At 31.8% G+C, this 24,368-nt stretch overlaps 1 protein-coding gene across 1 annotated transcript in view; it reads right to left on the reverse strand.

The window, feature by feature from the left end:
• LOC134688521 (serine-protein kinase ATM-like) overlaps nucleotides 1–24,368 on the reverse strand; it is a 69,948-nt gene that overhangs the window by 20,539 nt on the left and 25,041 nt on the right. The window contains exons 27-57 of the mRNA XM_063549304.1: nucleotides 23,487–23,701; nucleotides 23,044–23,143; nucleotides 22,416–22,496; nucleotides 21,782–21,940; nucleotides 21,129–21,255; nucleotides 19,934–20,171; nucleotides 19,208–19,355; nucleotides 18,518–18,703; nucleotides 17,528–17,699; nucleotides 16,238–16,328; nucleotides 15,703–15,837; nucleotides 15,112–15,324; nucleotides 14,429–14,683; nucleotides 13,699–13,800; nucleotides 13,133–13,252; nucleotides 11,444–11,657; nucleotides 10,597–10,755; nucleotides 9,522–9,644; nucleotides 8,609–8,811; nucleotides 7,199–7,409; nucleotides 6,531–6,641; nucleotides 5,585–5,746; nucleotides 5,081–5,228; nucleotides 4,507–4,598; nucleotides 3,611–3,751; nucleotides 3,160–3,276; nucleotides 2,483–2,647; nucleotides 1,951–2,119; nucleotides 1,653–1,739; nucleotides 1,091–1,205; nucleotides 299–510 (exon numbers count right to left, since the gene is read on the reverse strand). Of these exons, the coding sequence (XP_063405374.1) occupies nucleotides 299–510; nucleotides 1,091–1,205; nucleotides 1,653–1,739; nucleotides 1,951–2,119; nucleotides 2,483–2,647; nucleotides 3,160–3,276; nucleotides 3,611–3,751; nucleotides 4,507–4,598; nucleotides 5,081–5,228; nucleotides 5,585–5,746; nucleotides 6,531–6,641; nucleotides 7,199–7,409; nucleotides 8,609–8,811; nucleotides 9,522–9,644; nucleotides 10,597–10,755; nucleotides 11,444–11,657; nucleotides 13,133–13,252; nucleotides 13,699–13,800; nucleotides 14,429–14,683; nucleotides 15,112–15,324; nucleotides 15,703–15,837; nucleotides 16,238–16,328; nucleotides 17,528–17,699; nucleotides 18,518–18,703; nucleotides 19,208–19,355; nucleotides 19,934–20,171; nucleotides 21,129–21,255; nucleotides 21,782–21,940; nucleotides 22,416–22,496; nucleotides 23,044–23,143; nucleotides 23,487–23,701 (4,771 nt within the window). The remainder of the gene's footprint in view (nucleotides 1–298; nucleotides 511–1,090; nucleotides 1,206–1,652; nucleotides 1,740–1,950; nucleotides 2,120–2,482; nucleotides 2,648–3,159; nucleotides 3,277–3,610; nucleotides 3,752–4,506; nucleotides 4,599–5,080; nucleotides 5,229–5,584; nucleotides 5,747–6,530; nucleotides 6,642–7,198; nucleotides 7,410–8,608; nucleotides 8,812–9,521; nucleotides 9,645–10,596; nucleotides 10,756–11,443; nucleotides 11,658–13,132; nucleotides 13,253–13,698; nucleotides 13,801–14,428; nucleotides 14,684–15,111; nucleotides 15,325–15,702; nucleotides 15,838–16,237; nucleotides 16,329–17,527; nucleotides 17,700–18,517; nucleotides 18,704–19,207; nucleotides 19,356–19,933; nucleotides 20,172–21,128; nucleotides 21,256–21,781; nucleotides 21,941–22,415; nucleotides 22,497–23,043; nucleotides 23,144–23,486; nucleotides 23,702–24,368) is intronic.

Below are 24,368 nucleotides of genomic sequence, written 5' to 3' on the forward strand. Positions count from 1 at the left end.
TATTCTCATTTGCTTTAAAGTTAAATGCATTTATGACAACTGAGCTTCAGCAGAACTTAATGGGCATTCATATATCTTCTAGGTCAAAGATCTAACTTCTCCAACCTCAATAATCTTCAATATAATGCAAATCTCTGGATGAAACCCGCGTGCAAACTCATATGATATATTATTCAAATTAACACACACATATAGTTTCAATCAGTTGAGTCCCTTTATAACAATGGACTTAAATAAGTAGAAACAGCTAAAAATTCAGTCTAAGAAAGATAAAACTAATAATATAATAAGAACTGACCTGGTTCATTAGATTCAGCAAATTCTAGAACATCTTTGGTTGTGTTAAGTTCTGAAGCATCAGGATCGTTCCTATCTCTGCGATGTTGGAGTGCGTAGGCTTTAGCAGGGGACATACACCAAGCATACAATGGATCATACAGTAATACCTCCAGGATAGTTAATAAAGCTTCCTGATTGTTATGCATCACGTCCATTGTCTTCTCACAACATCTGAAATATAATATATGCTCGTTATATCTTCTTTATTCAACTTGTGGCTTTACATAACCGCAACCAAACCACAACTAAATGATGGCTTTTTAATGGAAGTTCTAGTAATCATTCATATGAATTGTAGAGGATGAAATATTTTATAATGACCCTTTATGTGTGAAAGGTGTGCTTGGAAGTATCAAGTTTTTCAGCAACCTTGTAGGATACACTTGTTGCATTGCAACTTTTGAATTTTCAGGATACAAGGTAAAACTTCAACATTACTGGTAGAAAAAACAATGGGGATTTCAATATATAAATATGTATATCTAACAAAGGAGATGTATTGAATCTGATTTTAAATAACAAGCTTTATTTTTGTGTAATTCATTTTGCAATTTTTCTTTACAACGCTTGTTTATCAAAATCAGCATTTCATGATAAAGAGGTCATTATGAACAGTTATGGAAAATTATAACTTGAATAGTCTGTATTTTTTTTTTAGAGGAATCTGGTGATGAATTTAAAAATTCGAATTCAACCATGTACACTTTAAAAAAAATTATATCATGTAAACAAATCAAATGAAAATCAGTACCTTCTGAAGACTCCTTCAACTCCCGACACACCCATGCCATCCACTATGTCTCTTGTCAATCTGAATGGTACTGTTTCTGGGGTGGGTAAAATCTTTCCTTGTTCAAAAGCAACACCTGCAGAAAATGCACAGAAATTAAATATTCACTTCGTAAAAAAAATTGTTCTTAATTTTTTTCAGTGTCGCTTTAAAGTTCCATAATAGAAAATATCAGTTTTTCTAAAGTTATAAAAATAAAAAAATCAAGTTTAAAGTGTAAAACTTTAGCTCCTGATTTCCTTCCATAAACAATTTTCAATTTTTCCAAAATTTGAAGACTTTTGCAGACTTACAACACCTGAAAACTTTGTACATGGGAGATAATCCATAATACTTAATCTAAATTACTCTATACTCACCCAGATCAATAATTATTGATGTGGGTGAGTATAAGTTCTAGTTCTGTTGTGTTAAAATCTATGAGTATATTCTGTACATGGGAAATAATCCATAATACTTATTTAAATTACTCTTTACTCACAGAGATCAATATGTACAAGTTTCTGAAATACTCTATACTCACCCAGATCAATATGGACAAGTTCTGCTGTATTACAGTCTATTAATATGTTTTGTACATGGCGATCTCCAAGTCCAAGAATATAACCAACTGGAATGCAACAATTGCTAAACATTATTCATTTCTGGTAAGGGAATGTTTCATCACACAAAACAGTGGATATTTATTGATATCAGAACATTAACATGTTGTGTTTAAAGATAGAAAGTGGTGTAAAGAAAACCAATTTAATACAATAAATTCTCATATAAGAATGAATAGTTATCAGTACATTCTATGCAGATATTTTAACAATACAAACCTATAGAGTTGGTAGCTACACTTTTAGTATAAGCAAGTCTAGCTTCAAACCATACAGCAGGGTCTCTGAATTTCTCCATGAAAAAATGTCTGAAAACAGGCAGAAACCTTTTACAAACAGCCATGAAGACTTTAAACTTCTTTACTGCATCAGGACTAGCGTGTACACCCTAAAAATATCATTCATATCAAATAAAGTTTATACACATAGCAATGATATCACATTTTCTTACTTTTGTACATAACGTAATCAGAATTTCCATTTCCTATTAACCTTATGTCTTCTTTCGCACAAACCCAGGATCTGCCCCTTAAGATAGACATGTAAATTTTGCAAAAAGATACAAAGTGACATATAACAGCAGTATTTATGGGTTCTATACAAGCTTTTTTGTAAATGCCTGTACAAGTTTTTTTATCTTTAAAACTAAAAAATTATACAAAAAAAGGTGCTACAAAACATTAATTAATTAGTTGTATTCACTATAAATCTGTCCTTCACACCTAAAATATTTAAACAACAAAATACTTACACCCATGTGTCTTCTACAGTCAATAGCTGGATAATCATCAGGTCTGTATCTATAATGGGCCCCTGGTTTCTCATCTCCTGGACTGCTAGCCACTAAGTATTCTCCTATAGGCATAGTCCCTTCACACCATTCTAACAGGCCACTCATTTGAGATAAAGGTACAACCTACATAAAACCGGAAATATAAAAGAGTTTTAAAATATGCAAAATTGACACATCTTCAGATTACACAATTATATTTAGTGAACTTTAGTTTTTGTCTTTCCTCTTTGGTAATGATTATATATATGCTTTTTTTTTTTTTAGATCAACCCTGTCCATATTTTCAGATTTTCTCACCACTTCTCAACCTTTCACAAATGGAAAAAAGTAAAATCACAAAAATACTAAACTCTGAGGAAAATTCAAAAAGGAAAGTCCCCAATCAAATAGCAAAATCAAAAGTTCAAACACATCAAGGAATGGATAACAACTGTAATATTCCTGACTTGGTACAGGCATTTACAAATGAAAGGATTACAATCAAAATTACTCAAATAATTTTTTTCAAGTGCATGGTTCCTTTCATATACATATATCATTTTTTTCAGTATTTAAAGACATTGTTATATACCTAATTCCTGATTGATTTAACAGATCTTTAAACAATCTTTTGTAACATTTATGCCACAACAAACCTTATACTGTCTAACATGAAGTTGACGTTTTCTGGTTTCTGAGTTTTTCTGTAGAAGATTGTTGACCATACCAAATACTTGCTGCATCACTGCATCCTGTCGTAGATCATCACGTCCCTACAGAGAAAAACAAGTTCATTCATTACACAATTATTTTGTTAAGTTTAATAATTAAAGTAGGTAAGTGAAAAGTTGACATACTAACTATCATCATATGGGCTCCATCTTTTAATGGATTATACAGTTTAAGAATGTGGCTAATCCAATATTATTATCATTTTTGTAAAGTATACTGCAACAAGATCCCTGTTCCAACTTTTATCCATACAGGCAAATATCCAACAAACAATGAGTAAAATATGTGTGCTGTTTGAACATTCATATAATCACATGGAACAATTACCAATTCATATAAAATCCTATTTTACATAAAAATCGAAGTTGAACTAACCTTTACGAGCTGTCTCCTGGTTTTACCATCAGTTCCTATACAACTGATTATTTTTGGAAGGTTTACACCACCTGCTAGTTTGAATGTTGGGTTAAATCCCTTCACACATATAAGGTTGTTGTAGCTACCTTTAGGGTCAACCTAAAAAAAAAGGAACTAATTTATGCACGTTAAACTTAAGAATTAATTGGAATTTGTATGCAATCGCATCATTTATTGACCATATATATAGCAGTAAAACAAATCATCACAAGTGTTTTAATTTTTTTGGTTATAACTGATTTTGTTTTGGAAACATTTGATTTCCAGCTTTTTATATTTCTACAGGAACCCTTTCACAATACAGTATGAACTATTTTAACACTGCAATTTCATATATATAACATGAATGTGTCCCCAGTACACAGATGCCACACTTGCACTATCATTTTCTATGTTCAGTGGACCGTGAAATTGGGATCAGATCTCTAATCTGACATTAAAATTAGAAAGATCACATCATAAGGAACATATATCATAAGTTTCAGGTTGATTGGGCTTCAACTTCATCAAAAACTACCTTGACCAAAAACTTTAACCTGAAACTTGACAGACAAACGAATGAATGATCGAACGGACGCACAGACCAGAAAACATAATGCCCCTCTACTATAGTAGGTGGGGCATAAAAGTGATAGACTCTTTCATGACTATACTCCCATTTTTTTAGACTGCATTGATTATATCTCTTTACTACACATATTACTGCTGTTTGATTATTTATTAGTACAATATAGACAAACACATTCAAAATCTCTTCTCAGCCTACAATAGGTTCAGGGAACCATCTCATAACGTCATTCTTATATTCCAACATTCAATGTTGTGACTGTTTAAGCATTCATAGTTACACATACCTTGATATCAACTGTTGGTACAGCTACATTGTGGAGGTCTTTAATCTTAGTTATCAACAAATTATTCTGTACAGATTGTAACTGGATTGGTCCTATATGGTAGAATCAAATTCAACTAAATACAACAGATATTTTCAAAATAAATTACAGGCAAACACTAGCCAACAAAGTTTACCAAGCAATCACCATATTTTACTTTACACAATAGATGCTCTGTTGAATGTCGTCTACGTCATGTGGTCTCTGGTAGAGAGTTGTCTCATGTACAATCATTCCACATCTTTTTATTTTTGTATAAGTGGTACTTATAAAAAAGATGCAAATATAATGTCCTGACAACATTTATCTCTTAATTAATAATTGTCAAGAAATATTCACTTTTTTAAAGAAAGGTCAAAGGATCAGGGAATAATTGATTGTAAGGGACAAATACATCAATCATATTAGTGAGGATCAAAACAAATTTACATTGCATTGATTGATAACTTGGACAGAAAAGTGAATACCTGAATTCTAACATATCTCAGAATTCAGATTACAAATTATGTGGTAGAGCTTCTCTACTGGAACTTACTGGTTTCCTTTTTATATCGTTCTACATTAACATTAGCCAGCTGTATATAAGCTAAACATAATTTCTCTAAATCCTCCACTATTCTAACAACAGGAGAATTCTTGTCCTTCAATCTCAGTAGCATCAGTTTGGCTGCTTCAATTCTACCCTACAAAAAGTACATACAAATTTAGATATTTAAAAAGAGTGAGTGATTTTCTACTAGTGATAGTCTATGAAAGAAATAAAACCAATTTGTGATTTTTCATGTTAACAATTAATTATTATCAATTATACCTTGGCTGAAATTTACACTGAAAAAAAATGTGAAGTTACCAAGCTGCTAAAATTCATAAGTCTTTACAATAATCAACTAAGGGCCCACATAGCACTAATAAAAAAAATACAATTCGATTAACCCCCCAAGAAAATAAAAGATATGAACCAAGTTCTCAGATTGGGAGGTCAGTCTGGCTCGGCTGGTGACAATATTATTTTCAGTTATAAAAAACGAAATGGTTTTACCTCATCTTTACTTGTATCTGATATTGACTTAGAGAGTTTGGTTCTTCTGTTAGTACTAGCTGTTGTTGGATTCATAATCTCTGTATCTTTCTTGGCATGGGCCAGAGCTAGTACACATAGTAAAGTGTGGTGAGGGTGATCTTTAGCAGCTCTTTCTATCATCTACAATAACAAACATTTTATTATGAGCAGCAAGACCAAATACACATGGTAATGTATAGTGTGGATGACCTATGGCAGCTTTATCTATCATTTTACCAGAGTACACATAATAATGTTTGGTGTGGGTGTTATATAGCTAAACTCACCATCATTTCTAATAAAAGAATGTCTGAGCTGAGTTAATCTATTTGAAAAAAACTATACAACTTGGATAATTCAAATTGCATAAGCAATGCAAGCTTTTCTTGGTTTAAATTTAAAAATAACAAATGAAAAAATATACATATCATTTAATCTAAAAGCCATTGTTCTAGAAACTAAAATGTTATCTAAGGCCTTGGGAAAAATCAAGGACAAAATAAATAAATACCAATTAAAACTTCAGGACATAAGGTATCTATATACAAGAAATGGAGTATCAATTTGTCTACCTTCTGAAATATAAAGCTTAATACAAATAGTTTACGCCACTCCAACAGATTTAAATCACTATTTCTTGGAGATTTTCTGTTCTTGATACAACAATACTTGAGAAATCACAAATACTTATATGAAACTGAGAACTGATAGATATTACCTGAAAATGTTCTGTATATTGAGTAATACGGCTATTATAGATAATTAAGTCTATGATTTTGAGATATATATCATTTTCACTCAAGTACAATTTTACTCCTTGAAATTAATTTGCGTGTCTATTATGCAAGCTCCTTGATATAGCAATATTGGGGACATAATTGATGGTACTTTATCATAGACTGCGTAAGTTAAGCCTAGTACTTACATTATTTAATGTTGCTTGGAATGACTGACTCTGAGCTTTTGTATCCATTCTTGCTGCTAACTGATACATCAGTGGTATAAATTTGTAAGATTTCAATGTCTTTATACTCTTCTGCAAAAAAGTCAATTAAAATCAGTTACTTGCATGATTCTACTGTCCATTATGTATTTCAATTTTTCATCCAGTATTTCCAGATAAATAGCACACATGCTTTACAAATTGAAGAAGTGCTTGATTTATGCAAACATAATATTGCAATGATTTATCAATGCTAGATAATGTTTTTGTTCCAAATATTAAATGTAGTGAGAAAAAATATCTACTTCCCTAACAGAACCTAAATTCTCTGTTGTATTCATTTAAAATAAATTGAGCAACCTTCTGAGATGAGTTATAAGATCCTCATCTCCCAATGTGAGAAAATCCTCATATCACAGTTATCTCCTCTTGATATACGTCTAAACGAAAGATATTTAGGTCACAGTCAGCCTCGCTGGTAACGACTTTCAGTTTCATACATTTATGAGTTTATTCACATTCTGTGCAGATGTATAACTGAACCACACTGATTTCAGACTAAAGATCTTCAGGTCACAGAGTTATCTCCTAGATATCAGATTGAAGAGTCTCAGATCACAGTTATTCCCCCTGATTATATACCCTCTTACCTCTATAAGTGTGTTGACATCTTGGACAGCTGTGTTACTGAACCACAGTGATATAAGCCTAAAGATCCTCAGGTCATGTTTATCTCCATATTTCAGACATTTGAGATAGTTTTCCACTGCTTTCTGTAGGTATTTAGTTTTATCTTCATTCATGGCCTCAATTTCTGCTTTATCAATATCACTTTGCTTGTATAGGATTTTATAGTATCGACTAAAAAACATATATATAATTTTGTAAAATGCTTTTTTTCCATCTGATTTATGACCCCCAAAAAATATATTTTGTTTTCAATAGAAATGAGGGAGAGTGCATATATAAGTTATAACTCTCTATGAATCTGCCAATAATTCAACACATCAAATAGGGCAAAAGTTGAAAAAAAAGAAGTTATTAAAAAAACAAGTATAAATTACACATCATTCCCAAAAGATGCTTAAGGAGGCTCGCGGGTATAAGATTTTCAGAAAAAAATCAAACATTTATTTTTCTTTGCAAATTTTATTAATTACCTTTAGTAGTTGTTACTTTATCTTATTGTACAAGAATTTTTCCAAAAAAATCAATACAAGTTGGCCCCAGGTGACTTTTAGAATTAAGATATCATTGAAAAAGCTCCAAATTATCTCCCTTTGGTGCAAAAATGCCATTTTTTGGCTCTAAAAATGAAATATCTTTTATAACTCATCGGTGACCTATATTTTTTATTGTTGTTTTCGAATAGGCTGTTCATAAACTGAATAATTGTAAATTTTAACCAATTTCTGTAATTTAGTTCTTTTTTTATTTCGATATTACCAAAATGTCTCCTATTAGTTCAACAGAAAAAAAGGACATTAACAAAAATGTATGCTTTTTTCAAAGGCAGATTGTGAGCGTAAATGCATGGTGACCCCATTTTTTTATTTCATTTTTCCATTAGGTATAAGGTAAAGTTAATTTATAGAAAAATATAGAGAAATCCTATATTGAATAAAAAAAATTTATTTAGACCCGCGAGCCCCCTTAACCTGAATAAAATTGAATCATCATTTAAAATAGTTAATAAAAAAGAATGTGCCCCCAGTACATGGATGCCCTACTGGCACTATCATTTTCTATGTTCAGTGGACTGTGAAATTGAGGTCAGAACTCTAATTTGACATTAAAATGAGAAAGATCATATCATGAGGAACATATATACTAAGTTTCAGGTTGATCGGACTTCAACTTCATCAAAAACTACCTCGACCAAAAACTTTAACCTGAAACTGGACAGACGAACGAACAGATGAACAGACGGAAAAACAAACACACAGACCAAAAAACATAATGTCCCTCTACTATTGTAGGTGGGTCATAAAAAATAATGTAATTTCAAATCTTTCTTTTTATATCAGTAATTACAAATCATCCAGTATCATAATACTTACTCCTTGCTTATATCTCCCAGCTGTTTTAATGTCTCCATTTCTGTTTTAGCCTTCTTCATCAGAGCTTGCTTAGCTTCATATGTATTGGATTTCATGTAGTTGACAATATTCTGGTACTGGTTATCTGCATAACGAGCTAAGGATAAATAGGCATCCATTGCAACATCACCCTGCTCATTCAAGGATTCTAGTAGGCCAACAGTCTGTTAAAATATAGTAAAACAGACAAATCAAATGGTAAACTCATACTCATAGAAATATATGCTTGAAACACAAAATTTGCACTTATAAAAAAGATAATTGAAGAACTTACACAAGAGAACCTTTGAAAAAGAGTGGATATTCTGTCTCAAACTTGATAAACTCAATAATTCCCATAAGTCAAAATATTTCTGTGGAAGCAAAGAAATTTATTTGAACATTATTTTACAGACATGAACACCTTGCAATGATTCTTTCCATTTTATATATTTATCCTATTACTAATGAAAAGTGAGAAAATCATGTTATAGTTTTTTTTCCAATCAATCAACTAATAAAATGAGGTCATGGACAACACACATTGGGATAACACACACATGAAAGGGGTTTATTTCAGAATATATGGCACCTGCATGCATAATATGAAGTATCCATTTCTTCTAACTTTTAAAATGTGAAGCTATAAAAAAAAGAAGATTGGGTATGATTGCAAATATGACAATGCTCCACAAGAGACCAAAATGACACGCAAATTTAAAACAACTATCGGTCACTGTACAGCCTTCAACAACAAGCAAAGCCCATACATTTTTTTTTTCTCAATAAAATCTTTATTTTGCAAATTTTATCAAAAGTGAGACAAAAACATAAGAGTTTATAAAATATTACAAGTGAAATGCATCAACTGAAAGTATAAGTCTTTGTTGGTTACCTTTTCCAGATATTCCTCCATGATGACATTAGGGTTTTCTGATCTTGTTTCTGCTAACCAGTTACCATAGATACTGAGAACTTGAGGGTAAAATCTGGCAGCATCAATATTCTCATCCTGTAGCTGTAGAAATATACAACATAACAACATTGATTTCACTTTTGTAAATGTTGTGAATTTCTACTTTGTATCATACTGATGTAATTTCATAAAGATGGTTTTGATTATTCATGTTGGTCTCTTTTGATTTATACAGCTTTTCAATTCTTAATATTCTGTTATATAAAAAGATGAAGATTTGTATAGAGACAATGCCATTTCCACAACATTGTTTTCTTTGTATTATATCCAGCCATGTTGATAAGTCGTTCACCTAAGGACATTTTGTTTTTATTTTTTCTGTACACTTAGCTTTAAACTAGTATACAATAATTTGGGGTTTTATTCAACAGGAAACTTAATTTTTTGCCATCTCTTTCGACATAAAAATAAATGTAAATTGTTTTTTATTAACCTACTCTATATTCCTGCACAAAACTATGCCATGGCATAGTTTTGTCATATAGTTTTCCTTTCAATTTGAATGGGCTTTTTTCGTGGGAAAATTGTGAAAGACGTAAGGAGCTTGTCATTTTAAAATTCATAAAAATACAGTTTGCTTGACCTGTATTGCCTGCCACAAGATTGATGACGCTGAATGGAATGTACACAAAGCAATGGAGGCTTGAAGTGGGATTTTGTGGGAATGTTTTTAGATATTTGGATGTCGGGATTGAAACGGCCATTAGAAAATTGGCATGTGTGAGCAATACTTAAAAATAACAATGAAAACTTACCTTAAGAAATGTTTTTTTATTCAAAAAAGTAGAAAAAACGTATTCTGCACTAATTTTCTACGCTGGAAGTAGCGTAGTGACGTCAAAGCGTAGTTTCCCTGTGTGTTAAATACCGAACGAACTAACAAGATGAACATTTTTAGACTACGGTAGGATACATGTTCTATAAATGTCAAGGATACCCTTAACAAATTTTCTTAAATTTACTGAAAAGTAATGAACTTTTGTCCAATTCTTACCTTTTCAAGCTTGGTCATGAGGTTTTTCATCAGATGCTTTGCTGTGTTTTGTTCCTGTCTTGTCCAGTAAAGATTAGCTTCTTCTATTAACTTTGGAATATAAAGTTTTAAATCGTCAGTTTCCATTTGCTTTAAATCAAATATTGCCCTTTCTGCTATCTGAAATATACAAAAATACTAACTTAATAATGGAATTCTACAAGCAGACGTATAAAACCTTGAAGCTTGAAGAGACCAATAAATCTTAGAAATTGGATTGAGTCTTGGTCATAAGTAATTTAAAAATACATATCAGTATCATAATTTGAGTGTTTAAGAAAACAACTTATATTTTTTTCATTTTCATTGATCAATCAAAAGAACTCAGATGATAAAAAAGTACAGGAATTGTTAAAATATTTGACTTGTTGTTTGATGAATCTAACTAGCATACAGATTTAGTATTTGAGCAAGAAATCTGAAATTTCAAAAATAGTTAAACAAGTAATTTTTTACTGTGAGCTACTGCTCACTGATGATACCCCCGCTGAAATATTTCGGTTAACAGGAAGTTGTTGAGTGATGAATCTGAAAAGGCATCACACAGTATAACTGACTTATATAAACCCTGAAACCAAATTTCAGAATTCCTTGTCAAGTAGTTCCTGAGAAAAATGTGACAAAAATGTTCATGGGACGGATGGACGGACTGACAGATGGATGTACAGACAGAGGTAATACAGTATACCCCCCCTTTTTTAAAAGCGGGGTTATGAAAATAGATCATGACTGCAAAATGAAAAGTTCAAAAAGGAACTCCTATATTTCTTATTAAAAAATATACATAGATAGGAAAGAGCCTGTATACCTGATGTCTGTTACTCTCTCTTGCCAGTTGAGCCAGTTTGAGAAGTTGATGTTGTAAACAGATATTAAGAGATGGATCATCATGTTTGAGTTGTAACATTTTCAGTATAGTACATCGTATATTTAGAGTCGGCTCCAGAAACATGAAGTCATTGTCTGTAAAACTATCTTCAGAGTTCCACCTGGTGGTCAAGTCATCATATCCTTCCTTCTTCCTGTAATGATCAATCATTTATAAGACAACAGCAATATTTCATCAGTTTATACTGTAAATTCATAATTTTTTTGCTTGTATTGATCATTTTTTAACTCTGTATGCGTACATTGCCTATGAAAAAATTTTAAAATTGTTTGTATGCATATTGAACATCAAATTTATGTGACGTATATAATTTTTCTAACGTCAGACACTCAAATCAATCCATGTGTTCTTAGACAGTAGATGTTATTGTGTCCTGTTAAATTGTTCCCTTTAAAAAGTTTTGGATTCTCATATATTCTATGTATAATTTTTGGACTAGTTTGAATCTCGGTCTATTTCTGTAATTTATTCTTACATACTTTTGATTTTTTAACCCTGTATGCGTACATTGCCTATGTAAATTTTAAAATTGTTTGTACGCACATTGAACGACAAATTTATGTGACGTATATAATTTTTCTGACGTCGGACACTCAAGTAGATCCATGTGTTCGTGGATAGGTTTTTGTGTCCTGTTAAATTGTTCCTTTTAAAAGTTTTGGATTCTCATAAATTCTATGTATAACTTTTGGACTAGTTTAATTTCTGTAATTTATTCTTACATACTTTTGATTTTTTAACCCTGTCTGCGCTCATTGCCTATGTAAAATTTAAAATTGTTTAAAATCCAGGTACTTTGGATAACTATTGTATGCACATTGAACGACAAATTTATGTGACATATATAATTTTTCTGACGTCAGACACTCAAATCAATCCATGTGTTCGTAGATAGTAGATGTTGTTGTGTCCTGTTAAATTGTTATACGATGATGACTGATGTTCCCATATTTTGACTATTTTATTGATTGTGACTGTTTATTTAACGCATCATGTAAATGTAACGGAATTTGATGAGACTGTTATTAAAGTGAGAGGGTTAGCGCTATAGAACCAGGTTTAATCCACCATTTTCTACATTTGAAAATGCCTGTACCAAGTCAGGAATATGACAGTTCTTGTCCATTCGTTTTTGATGCGTTTTGTTTTTTGATTTTGCCATGTGATTATGGACTTTCCAAATTGATTTTCCTCTGAGTTCAGTATTTTTGTGATTTTACTTTTTGCTATTATTGAACAATGGACAAACATACAAGTTCAATCATCATGACTTTAGGAAATGCCTCAAACAAAACAGACCAATCTATATAAAAAAACAAGAAACAAGAACCCTTATGAGCAACATCAACAAATGACAACTACTGAACATCAGGGATGTATGTTTTACTAATCTGTCTTTGGAAATGCATTAAAAAAGTTTTTAATTTTGGGACATCTGTACCATTGTAATTTTTGCAATAATATAAACATTGCAAAGATTCCAGAACTTACATGAATGTTCAGAAAGTAACAAATATATAAAATATGTAAATCCTCAACTGTTTGTTGAATATTTTTTTTTGTTGCTATTCAATACAGTGAATAAAGTTAAATATTGCAAGAACTCACAGAATGTTATATTGTAACACGTTATCTATCTGAGACACACACTGAAGATCTGCTAGTATTGGATACAGACATCTGGCACTCTCCATGGTACTGGTAGATATCTTCTGCATAGATAACATCCTGTAAAAAATTAATAAAAAAAATAGTGTGTTTATGCTGAATACATAGACAGCTGCTAATATTAAGGTTCTTTTTTTCAAAAGCATTTAGTATGTAACTTAACTTTGTGCATTTTCTGCATTCCATAAATGCCTACACCAAAATAAACTAAAAATATCAAAGAAAGTTTCATTGCTCACGAATATTTTTAAACCCTGGGACAAACTTGTAGTTTGAATGTTGCCTAATGACCTTGTATGTCATATTATTTTTTAGCTAATAGAATTGTTATAAATTAGGCTGCTATATTTCTGGTTTTCTTTTTTCCTGTCTGGCCTTTTACAGTTGACAATACAGCAAGGATCATGTAGAGTTTAAATTACAAATTATACTGGCAAGACAATAGTTGATGACAAGGATAAAGCATTGGATATCACTTTAAAAGTATTCAGTAATGATATACATACCTGGCGATACCTATATTTCTCTCAGCAAGGGAACAGTGACCATCTTTAACAGCAGTCAGAGCTGAATATACAGCTTCATTAAAACTACAACTTTCTTCTAACCTAAAAATGTCCATCAGACTATTAAAGTAAGTTGGCAATTTTATATCATGTGTGAGTGACTGTTTCAAGATTTTAGATATGTTAAAAAAAAATTCTTTGACATCAGATTAATCATATAAAACCTCTAATTCATAGTCCCATTGCTTTTCTATTTCAAATTCTGCAATATTGAGCATTAATGGCTACTGTGTATTTAGTTCAAATAAAGTGGCAAAACTATACCTTCATTTGATACCAAAACTACCCAAATACTTCACCTATTGACAAAGATACAGCTATACATAGAGACTATTTGGTTTAAAATATGTTCTAATTTCTTTCCAACCGGGCATGAATTAGAGGTTCTTTACCTAAAATGCTTTTCATTGATGTTTGACTCAGATAGTGTCTGTATGTTCAAAAGAAGACATCTCACACATTTCATTCTAACAAAACAATCTTTTATGTATCTAGTTTCTGAGTTGACACCCAGACATCACATTGATTTCATGGTTTTGTCGAAGTCAGCCTATAAGACTATAAGAAATGTGTTATTTGCAGAACAATTAATTTAGTGGTTCACCACTAATAATGAATTTCCATGTAAATTTGTGTCCCCTGAATATAACAAAGAATACACAGTACATACCTAGAAGTTGTCTCTATATTCCATTGTCCGGTCTTCCAGGCAGCTTTGAACTGGAGATCTTTGATATGATTGGGTATCTCTGACTGACCAGTACTGGACATGGTATGGAGGTACCTCTCTAGTAAGTGGTTAGAACCAAAGTTCTGTAGAGCTTGTAACAGTTCATACTGGGGGACTGAAGAGGGCTGACACATCTCAATGTCATATGTAATCACTGCCTTCTCCCATCGGTTCTCATGTTCATAGGACTTCACCCTGTAATAAGAATTTTGACAATGACATGTTTTTTTGTAGAACAAATTCATATTGGGTGGTTATTTTTATATATATTTTTGTTTCAGGTCATATAAAATAAGATGTATGATTGCCAATGAGACAACTTTCTACCATAAACCAAATGGGGTAAAAGTTGTTTCAGGCCATATTCACTATAAAATAAAAATCATTCTCCATATTTATTCAATTGTTGAATTATAAGAAATATATTTGTGATTTTGGGGCCTTTTATAGATGACTACCGTATGTGGTAATGGAATTTGCTCATTGTTGAAGGCCATACAGTGATGTAAAGCTGTTAATTTCTGTGTCATTTGGTCGCTTGTGGAAAGTTGTCTCATTGGCAATCAAACCAAATCTTCTCTTTATATATATTTATGAATTTTTTGGCCATAAATAGATGTTACCTTGAAGACGTATCAGCCAGTCTACCAGCTCCACACCCATATAATCCATCAGGGTCCCCTATCTCTTGGTAAGTTTGTAGGAGTAGGTCCTGAACATTGATTGTAGATGATGATGAGGTGGAGGACCCTAGAGAATCAATCATTGTGGTCTGACTAAAACTCTGGGAGAACCCTGTACCTTTCTGAGAATCTCCACTGTAATCTTGCTTTTGTCTGAAAACAATGATCAGACAGTCTAAAAGTTAAAATTAAAGGCAGCACTTGTTTAGTTAGAACATAAAAACTCAAAAGTTGCACCATAATAAAAACAGGCCATTATTCTGATCATTGATAGAATTTGTCAAATTTTAATTTGTAACCAAACTATATCAACATTTGTTCTAATTGAAGCTCAAAATATAAAATATATCTGACTTGTTCAGCACTATCTACCATATATAAAAAAGAATTTCTAAAAGTTTCCCTTGTCATGATGCATGGTTATATATGACTTAAGCAAGTGACAAAACATAGTTCAACCTTTTTTGCTTGCTCTTATATTCAAAAGCTGATAAGGGTTTAGATAGAGAAAGCACATAGATCCTATCCTACCTTTGAATATCACACCAAATTTCAGCAAATAGAATGGCTGAGAAGTGAGCAGAGCAGTACATAGCTGCTTTAGATATGTGTAGGAAGTCTAAATCTAACCAGAAATTATTATCCCAAGCTGTCATTTCTTGTCTTCTGTAAAACAATAAAGATTTATGTATTAACTATGATATAGATATAAGATGAGGTATGGATACCATGAGACAACTCTCAATCTAAGTCACAATGTATAAAAGTAAACCAATATATATGTCTGTTTGTTTGTAAAATCCTGCTGGGCAACAAATGATCAATTTGTTAGAACACAGCACTAGTTAATATACTTTTTTTTCTTCAAAGAAGAATGTGGAAGTATTAATCAATATTAAAAGGCACATTTTTCCTGTAAAGTTTAACCTTATTAGCTCATGTTAATTTTTTGTACAAAACAAGAATCCTATATAGCCATATATTTATAGGCAACAGTGTTTAACAATAAATTAACAGTAATGCAAGTTAAGTATAATTTCCCTTATTAAACTATATAAATATATACCCTTGTTTTGGTCTGTCTTGCTGCCTTAAATACTGTACTACATTCAGCATACTTCTTAGCGAATCTTTGTTTCTGCAGACTTCACTAACATCTAAAGTAAAAATCCATATTTTAAAAGAAGAAAGTGATAGTATTACATTTATATCAAAGTTGTAGAGCTCAATTTTGCATTTCTTTCTCTATTTGAGTAATATAAAACAAAATATTTACATTTTGTCAAAGATCAAATTTATTTATTCAGTGTATACACATGTATATGTTCACATGTTTGTGTTAATCTGTCTTTTTGTTAAGCCATTTCAATTAAAAATTTTATAGTGGTGTTTTTTTGTTGAGATATTACACTATTGTTTCAGGTTGGTTGAGGTTGGTCCCTATTAAGAGTTTCAAGCATTTGTTTGCACCTGTCCTAAGTCAGAAACCTGATGTTCAGTGGTTGTCATTTGTTAATGAAGTTTATGAGTGTTTTTTGTTTCTCTTTTTTTATGGTGATTAGACTATTGGTTTTCCTGTTTGAATGGTTTTACACTAGTCAATTTTGGGACCCCCAATAGCTTGCTGTTTGGTGTGAGCCAAGGCTCCATGTAAAAAGTCTTACTTTGACCTATCATGGTTTACTTTTCAAATCTGTTTAATGTGAGCCAAGGCTCCATGTTGAAGGCCGTACTTTGACCTATTATGGTTTACTATTACAAATTGTGAAATGGATGGAGAGTTGTCTCATCAGCACTCATACCACATCTTCTTATATCTATTTCCAGAACAACTGTTCACCCATAACAATTTCTTAAAAAATACACCCCAAGGGTGACTGGGGTTTAGAAATATGGTTACTTGGTCTTCTCCCAACCGGCAGTAAAATGCTTGCCAAAGTGGGGCGTCCGTTTGGCTGTGCGGGATGTATCAAGTTCGCATTCACGTCCAGCCAGAAGGGGGATGTCAAATATGATGCCTCGTGTAAAGAGCGAGAAACGCTCTTTGCACGTTAAGAACCCTTGAAACAACTCTTTGAGGGGTCCGTAGGTGGCCTGTTGCAAGGCAAAATTTCTGTCCCTATCCAATATAGCCTCATTTTCCAGTTGAAATATTTGCCACTGGATGTTAAGCAACAACAATCAATCAATCAATCTTAAAAAATATCACTGAATTCAATTTCTGAAAACAAATAAATACACGAAATACATTACATAAAAATACATCATCAAAATAATCAAAATACATCTATCTTTTTAATACAATTATGTCATTAAAACTTTCATACATTGATAAATAAATTTATATGCTACTAACCTCTTGATGACATTGACAAGGCTGAATGTGACCTTGGGTTACTACTATCTTGTTCACAGTGAGATGAGAAGAATCTTCTGATATGACTAGACAGTACTTCTCTGTGTATAGGCTGGTCTTGTACTAATAAATCATGGATCACTAATGGTAGAACAATCTCACTAAACCTCGTCTGAAATAAGTTAGAATTACATATGCATTAAACCTGGTCTTTATATTATTTATAACCAATAAGTATGTAACATTACAAACTATATAAAGACAGACTTGGTATTTATCTTGAATATGTCATGAACTTAAGTCTGAATATGAAATATTAATAGAATATCTTAACATTTTTTGAAATCATATATGTTTTATGTACAATGAACCATGTGCTTCTTAATCCTATGAACAAATAAATTGGTCATATCTATGCTGAATAGTTTTACTATACTCTAAATCAAGAGCAACAAGAATGTGTTCATAGTACACGGATGCCCCACTCGCACTATCATTTTCTATGTTCAGTGGACCATGAAATTGGGGTCAAAACTATAATTTGGCATTTTAATTAGAAAGATCATATCATGGGGAACATGTGTACTAAGTTTCAAGTTGATTGGACTTCAACTTCTTCAAAAACTACCTTGACCAAAAACTTTAACCTGAAGCGAACAAACGCACAGACGAACGGATGCACAGACGGACGGACAGACGAACGGAGGCACAGACCAGAAAACATGATGCCCCTCTACTATCGTAGGTGGGGCATAAAAATAAGAATCTCTGCCCATAGGACACCATGCCCCATGCAACTTAATGAAGGAGTGTAATAAGTTTCAAGTTTGTTTTACACAATTCAATATCTTACCAACTAAATTCAAATATGTTTACCCTGATACTGAACAAATTGAGAGAAAAAATAAAGGAAGAACAGACTGATTGGTGAAAAAAAAGGATGAACATAAGCATGTAATGAATTTGTTTTCAGTTGATTTTAACAGGTACCTTGATCATACAAATTGGCTGCAATCTACTAAGTATTTCATCTTGTACCCCAGCATTAATTAATGTACAGGTGAGATTGTGTATCCAGTTGTCATGGGAACAATCAGGGGGTGTCCACATGGTTTCCATATCAACCATCCGCTGAAATTCCTCTACGCTAACAGATTCTTCTTTGCCTGCTTGAATCTACAAGATGCCAAAAGTAAAACTTTCTACAACTGTCATACAAATCATACACAACTAGCGAAAATAAACTTCATTTTTTCAACAACCTGGTTATGAATGGTGGTTTGTTGAATCTAGAAGGGAATCAGTGTTGGCATTTGAATTGATGACTCAACATTCTGTATAAATCATATTTTTTAATCACACATGAGGTTGTTTTAATGTAATTCATAAATTTCAATCATCTGTTCATTAATTTAATCAAAACTTCAACAACTTACTATTTGGTTCCTATCATTTTAGATAAGGATTAAGTTAGACCTTAGTCTAGGTTACTGGTTCAATGAAACTGTCTGTTCAAGGTTCATAATAACTGATTTGTGATGAACGGTGGAAAATATGTAAGCCACTACACTTAGCTATTTGTTCAAAATTCTTTTCATTCTATTGACTTTTAGAAATCCTGACAGAATATGGTTTTCATAATAAATCTACATAGAACTGGGAGGTGACTAAATGGCAAACCTTTTTCCTCGGTCTGAAGGGATGTAGATATTGGAACAGGAAGTCTTTATCCCCTAATCTCTCTCTGTATAGATTAGCAAACTCTATCCCTGTCTTAGTACTCAGTAATGTCTTCAACACATTGGACGCTGCCTCTACTACAGACATACTTAAATAATAAGAATGATAAATAATATTTAAAAATTAAAAATGATACTTATATTGTCAGTCATTATCAAAAAATCATCATCTCAGATTTGTCTGAATATTTAGGAATTTTAATTACATTCTTAAAATGACCAATCAAATAAGCACCATATCTATTAATGCATGTCCCATTACATGTTAATTTGATAGTTTAAATAGATATAGGAAGATGTGGTGTAAGTGCCAATGAGACAACTCTCCATCCAAATAACAATTTAAAAAGTAAACCATTCTAGGTTAAAGTACGGCCTTCAACACGGAGCCTTGGCTCACACCGAACAACAAGCTATAAAATTTTACCTTTAATAATTTTCCATTCTCCACACTGTTGATTCATTTATTTATGCCAATACCAATTTTAGTGGATTGTGGAAAAATTGCATTTTCATGGATATTCAATGTCATGGTTTCAGGAAAATCTGCATAAATTCCTTTAGAATATTTCAAATTTTGTAAAACATAAAATATTTGTAGTTATGCAAAAATCCACAAAATCCACGAAAAGCGGTATCCAATGAATATAGTACATTGATGACTTACTCATTATCTACAAGGTACTGGTTTAACATGTGGAATATTTTACAATAATTTTGCTGGTTTCCCGTAAATAAACTGACAACTTGATCTACTGTGTCCTCCACCCTAGGTAAGCCATTCTGTTCTAAGTCTACAGGTCCAATCTCTCCTAAACATTTAGATATCTCCACAGTTACTTCCCCTTTTGCTCCTTGGTACACTTGTACTAATTTACATATCAACTGACAAATACTCTCCTTCTCTGTTTTAAAAGAGAAATAATAAATTCAATGTATTATTTACAGCAATTACTTAATTTGGTGTATAGAAATTAATAAGATTTTATTTGATTTATTTGACAGTTAGAAATGCTGTCAGATGTCTGGACATTGATTAATAATTACATCCAGGTGAAATGATTCGGCAACACTTTTTTGTACATCCATAAAATGACCAGTTTTTGAAAAAGGTTGTTTAATGGACCAGTAGCGTCAACAAGACAGGAACAGGTACTCTTGTACTTATTTAAAAAAAAATCTTGATAAGTTTAGTTTAATATGGTTAAAAGAGAGTTATTATGGGCCAAATAAATGGCTGTTTTGCACATTTGTTTATCCTACATATTTTACTACAATATTAATTTGAGTTATGGTCAAAAAGTGATAAAATTTGACATTTTAAAACTCCAAAAGTTTATAATTTAAATAAATTATTTTCTAAGTCTAAGAACTACAACTCCAGTAAAAAAAACTAAATTATAATAAACTCAAATTCCACCTGAAAATCCTTTTTTTATGATAATATAGAAAAAATCAAATAAGTTGATTTAAAAAGAATGCTGAAAAAAAAGCTCAATTTTATTTTCAAGGGTTCACAACTTCTGTAGAAATTGCTCAATCAGAATGACATTCAAACTTAATTTCTAACTTCTTATTATATGACCATATACCAAATATATAATCAAATGATTCAATCTATGCAAAAAAAAGTGTTTTCAAAACCCAATCACATGGACCGCATGCAAACCTATCATGCCTTTCATAATCAACAGAAGACTAAACAGAAACAAGAATGTACATGTCTAAAAAATATACAGGATTATAGAATGGAAAGAAATGTAGACATCATCGCAGCTTATACTGTATAACTCTGCCCACCTCAAAAGCAATAATCTTTTAGGTATACAAGTAATGATTAACCTGCTATGATAACTCCATACCTGTATCATGTGATGTAAATTGACAAAGCTGTTTTCTGTTCTGATGAAGCTGCTGAGACAGATGCTCTAATCCTTCTTTTCTGACATTACAAACAGAACTGGCAGAGCTCATAAAATGATTTATTTCCTAAATGAAAAATACATTAGCAGAAAACATTACTAAGTTGCTTTTCAAAATATACTAAATGTCAGACAATCTAAGCAGCTATCAATTTGTCTATTGTTGAAGACCTTATGTTAATCTCTAGATGTCTTCTTTTTCTGTGTTTTGCTGACCTACACCCATTATCTAATATCAGGAGAATAATCTACTTTATAGGAACTTCACTGTGTCAAGTGGCAGATATATGGCACAGTGAAGGAAGACAATCCTCTGTTTTGAATATATAGTAGGAATGAATGTTCAGTAACTGTTCTTCAAGACATATGAAGTAGTCATTGGTTATTATCTTAAGTAGCCCTCTAGTTGAGATTAAACCCATGTAGATCTTGCTTAGACAGACTGAAGGACAAACTTAAGAACAGACTGACCGTTCAAAACCTAATACTGTATGCAACTTTGTATGTGGGGTATAATAATACTTTTACGCAGAAAGATGACGTACAAAGTACATAAGAAGTTATCTAATGTGTGTCTTTTTCAGCATACCAACCTTAATTAAAGTAAATGGTCCATCAGCGTATTTCAGTCTCCTGTGTAATGTGGACAGCTGATGAAACTTCTCCTCACTAGGGAATGGGTCTAATGAGACTATAGCGTGACGTAGTGATGTAAAGTTGTCTATGATCAGTAACTGTAACAGTAGGTTAGCCTGAAAGAGACATGCAAGACTTTTATTTTAGCCATTATAATTTTACAATAGATCTTTGTTTGTAGACAAGCAAGTTCACCATTCATATAGATGGCTAAAAAGTAAGTTTAAAAGCATTCCTATATGGCAGTATGGAAGGGTTTTTGCATCAATAACATAGACACATTTACATATTAAAACTAAAACCCCTGCTTGGGTTTTATGTTTTAGAAATTAACTAAGTTAATTATGAGGAGCTAAATGATCCAATGGTCTATTAATTCCATATTTTCAGTGTTTTTGTTTTTAACAACAAGCATTAAATATGAGAATTTTGTGGCAGAGGAGAACAAATTCTACACAATAACAAAACTGTAGGTATCAATGTACACTACTGAGTAAAAAGTAAGTGAATAAACTGGTTTTAAAACCTTTGGATTTAGTATCAATAATGCATTTCTATGAATTTATAGAACAAGACATTTCTAGAAGTTACCTCATTTGCTATATCTTCTGCATCTGATGTGGCCATCTTTACAATGTTACCAACAATGAAAGGCAGGTATTTACTAAGTTCCTGAAAAACAGAATCATGATTAGTGTAAAAGTATTGAGCATACATGTATGTTTTCAGCAAATAAAAATCACATCATAATTGTTTTTACAATCTAAGATTTTTCTACCCCAAGATTTAAAATTTTTGAATTTTGTGTGGGGTTTAGATATTTTTGAAATGAGATGAGCAAAAATATTCACTGCATATCATATACTTTAGAACATTATTGTTTTCATTTTATGATACCAAAACTGTAGCAAAAACACAGTTAATTTCTTTTGCCTAAAACATTCATGAATAAATCAAAATATATACCATGGTCAGCCCATCATAAATAAAAAATAATCACAGAAATTATTGCATGCATTTATTATTTTGATTTGGAAAAAAAGCAAAATTAATTATTGTGAATTCAAGAAAATTTGCATACAGAAATATGTTTGAGATATCAGAATGAAAGTTCTTATTATTACAATACTCGAATAATTTGCATAAATGAAAATAATTTTTGAATTAACAATATACAGTTTCGATAGTAAAGACACGAACTAAAATTTGCTATACTAACCTCAGGACAAGTTTCCAGTCCTACAGTACAGATCTCCTTCAAAAGCTGTAATGACATAAAGATGATGTTCTTACTGTATCCACAATCACTGATACCATTCCTAGAAAAGATCATACACCACACTTTCATTTTTTTATGTTCCGTAGACCATAAAATTGGGGTCAAAACTCTAATTCGGCATTAAAATTATAAAGATCATTTCATAGGGAACATGTATATAAAGTTTCAATTTGATTGGACTTCATCTAAAACAACTTTAACCAAAAACTTTGATCTGAAGCGGGACAAATAGAAGGAAGGACGAACAAATGCACAGACCAGAAAACATAATGCTTATAAATGGGGCATAAAATCTAACAGAAGATATATCATTCACATTTGAAAATTAAGACCATTTTGTAACTTTCATATGTGTGTACATGTAAGATTTGTAGGCTACTTACTGATAAATCTTGATAACATCATTAGCAGTGTAAACCAATCTATGGATTGTCTCCCTTAGAACATAAGCCCAACTTCCTCCTAGCTGTTGACTGAACTCCCTCAGAAGTAATTTAACAAACAGCTGGTACATGAGAAATAACCTTCTCTTCTCATGAAGTCTGTGTTCTGTGTTAAGCTTCACAGAAATATCCAAAAGTATCTTCTGAATAGAATCCTTAAATAAATATAATTATGGAACATTTAATAAGATTTTCAAATTGAAATCCATTTTAGTTTTTAATACAAGGAAATACATGCACAAGTTTTTCAGAAATAGCAAAAACAAGTGAAACTGCAAGCTTCTGCTCACTGATGATACCCCCGCCGCAAGTGGATAATATTAATAGTGTAAAAATATGCAAGTGTTCAGTAAACAGGAAGTTGTCGAGTGATGAATCTGAAAACGCATCACACGGTATAGCTGACTTATATAAATCCTGAAACCAAATTTCAGAAATCCTTGTACTGTAGTTCCTGAGAAAAATGTGACGAAAATTTTCAACTTAGTTATCATGTGTAAAATCATACAAGTGTTCGGTAAACAGGAAATTGTTGAGTCTTGAATCTGAAAACGCATTACACCGTATAGCTGACTTATATAAATCCTGAAACCAAGTTTCAGAAATCCTTGTATTGTAGTTCCTGAGAAAAATGTGACAAATATTTTCAACTTGGCTATCATGTGTAAAATCATACAAGTGTTCGGTCAACAGGAAATTGTCGAGTGATGAATCTGAAAACACATCACACGGTATAGCTGACTTATATAAATCCTGAAACCAAATTTCAGAAATCCTTGTATTGTAGTTCCTGAGAAAAATGTGACAAAAATTTTCAACTTG

Source organism: Mytilus trossulus, chromosome 10 (genome assembly GCF_036588685.1).
Source record: "Mytilus trossulus isolate FHL-02 chromosome 10, PNRI_Mtr1.1.1.hap1, whole genome shotgun sequence".
In the NCBI taxonomy this organism is placed as follows: domain Eukaryota; kingdom Metazoa; phylum Mollusca; class Bivalvia; order Mytilida; family Mytilidae; genus Mytilus; species Mytilus trossulus.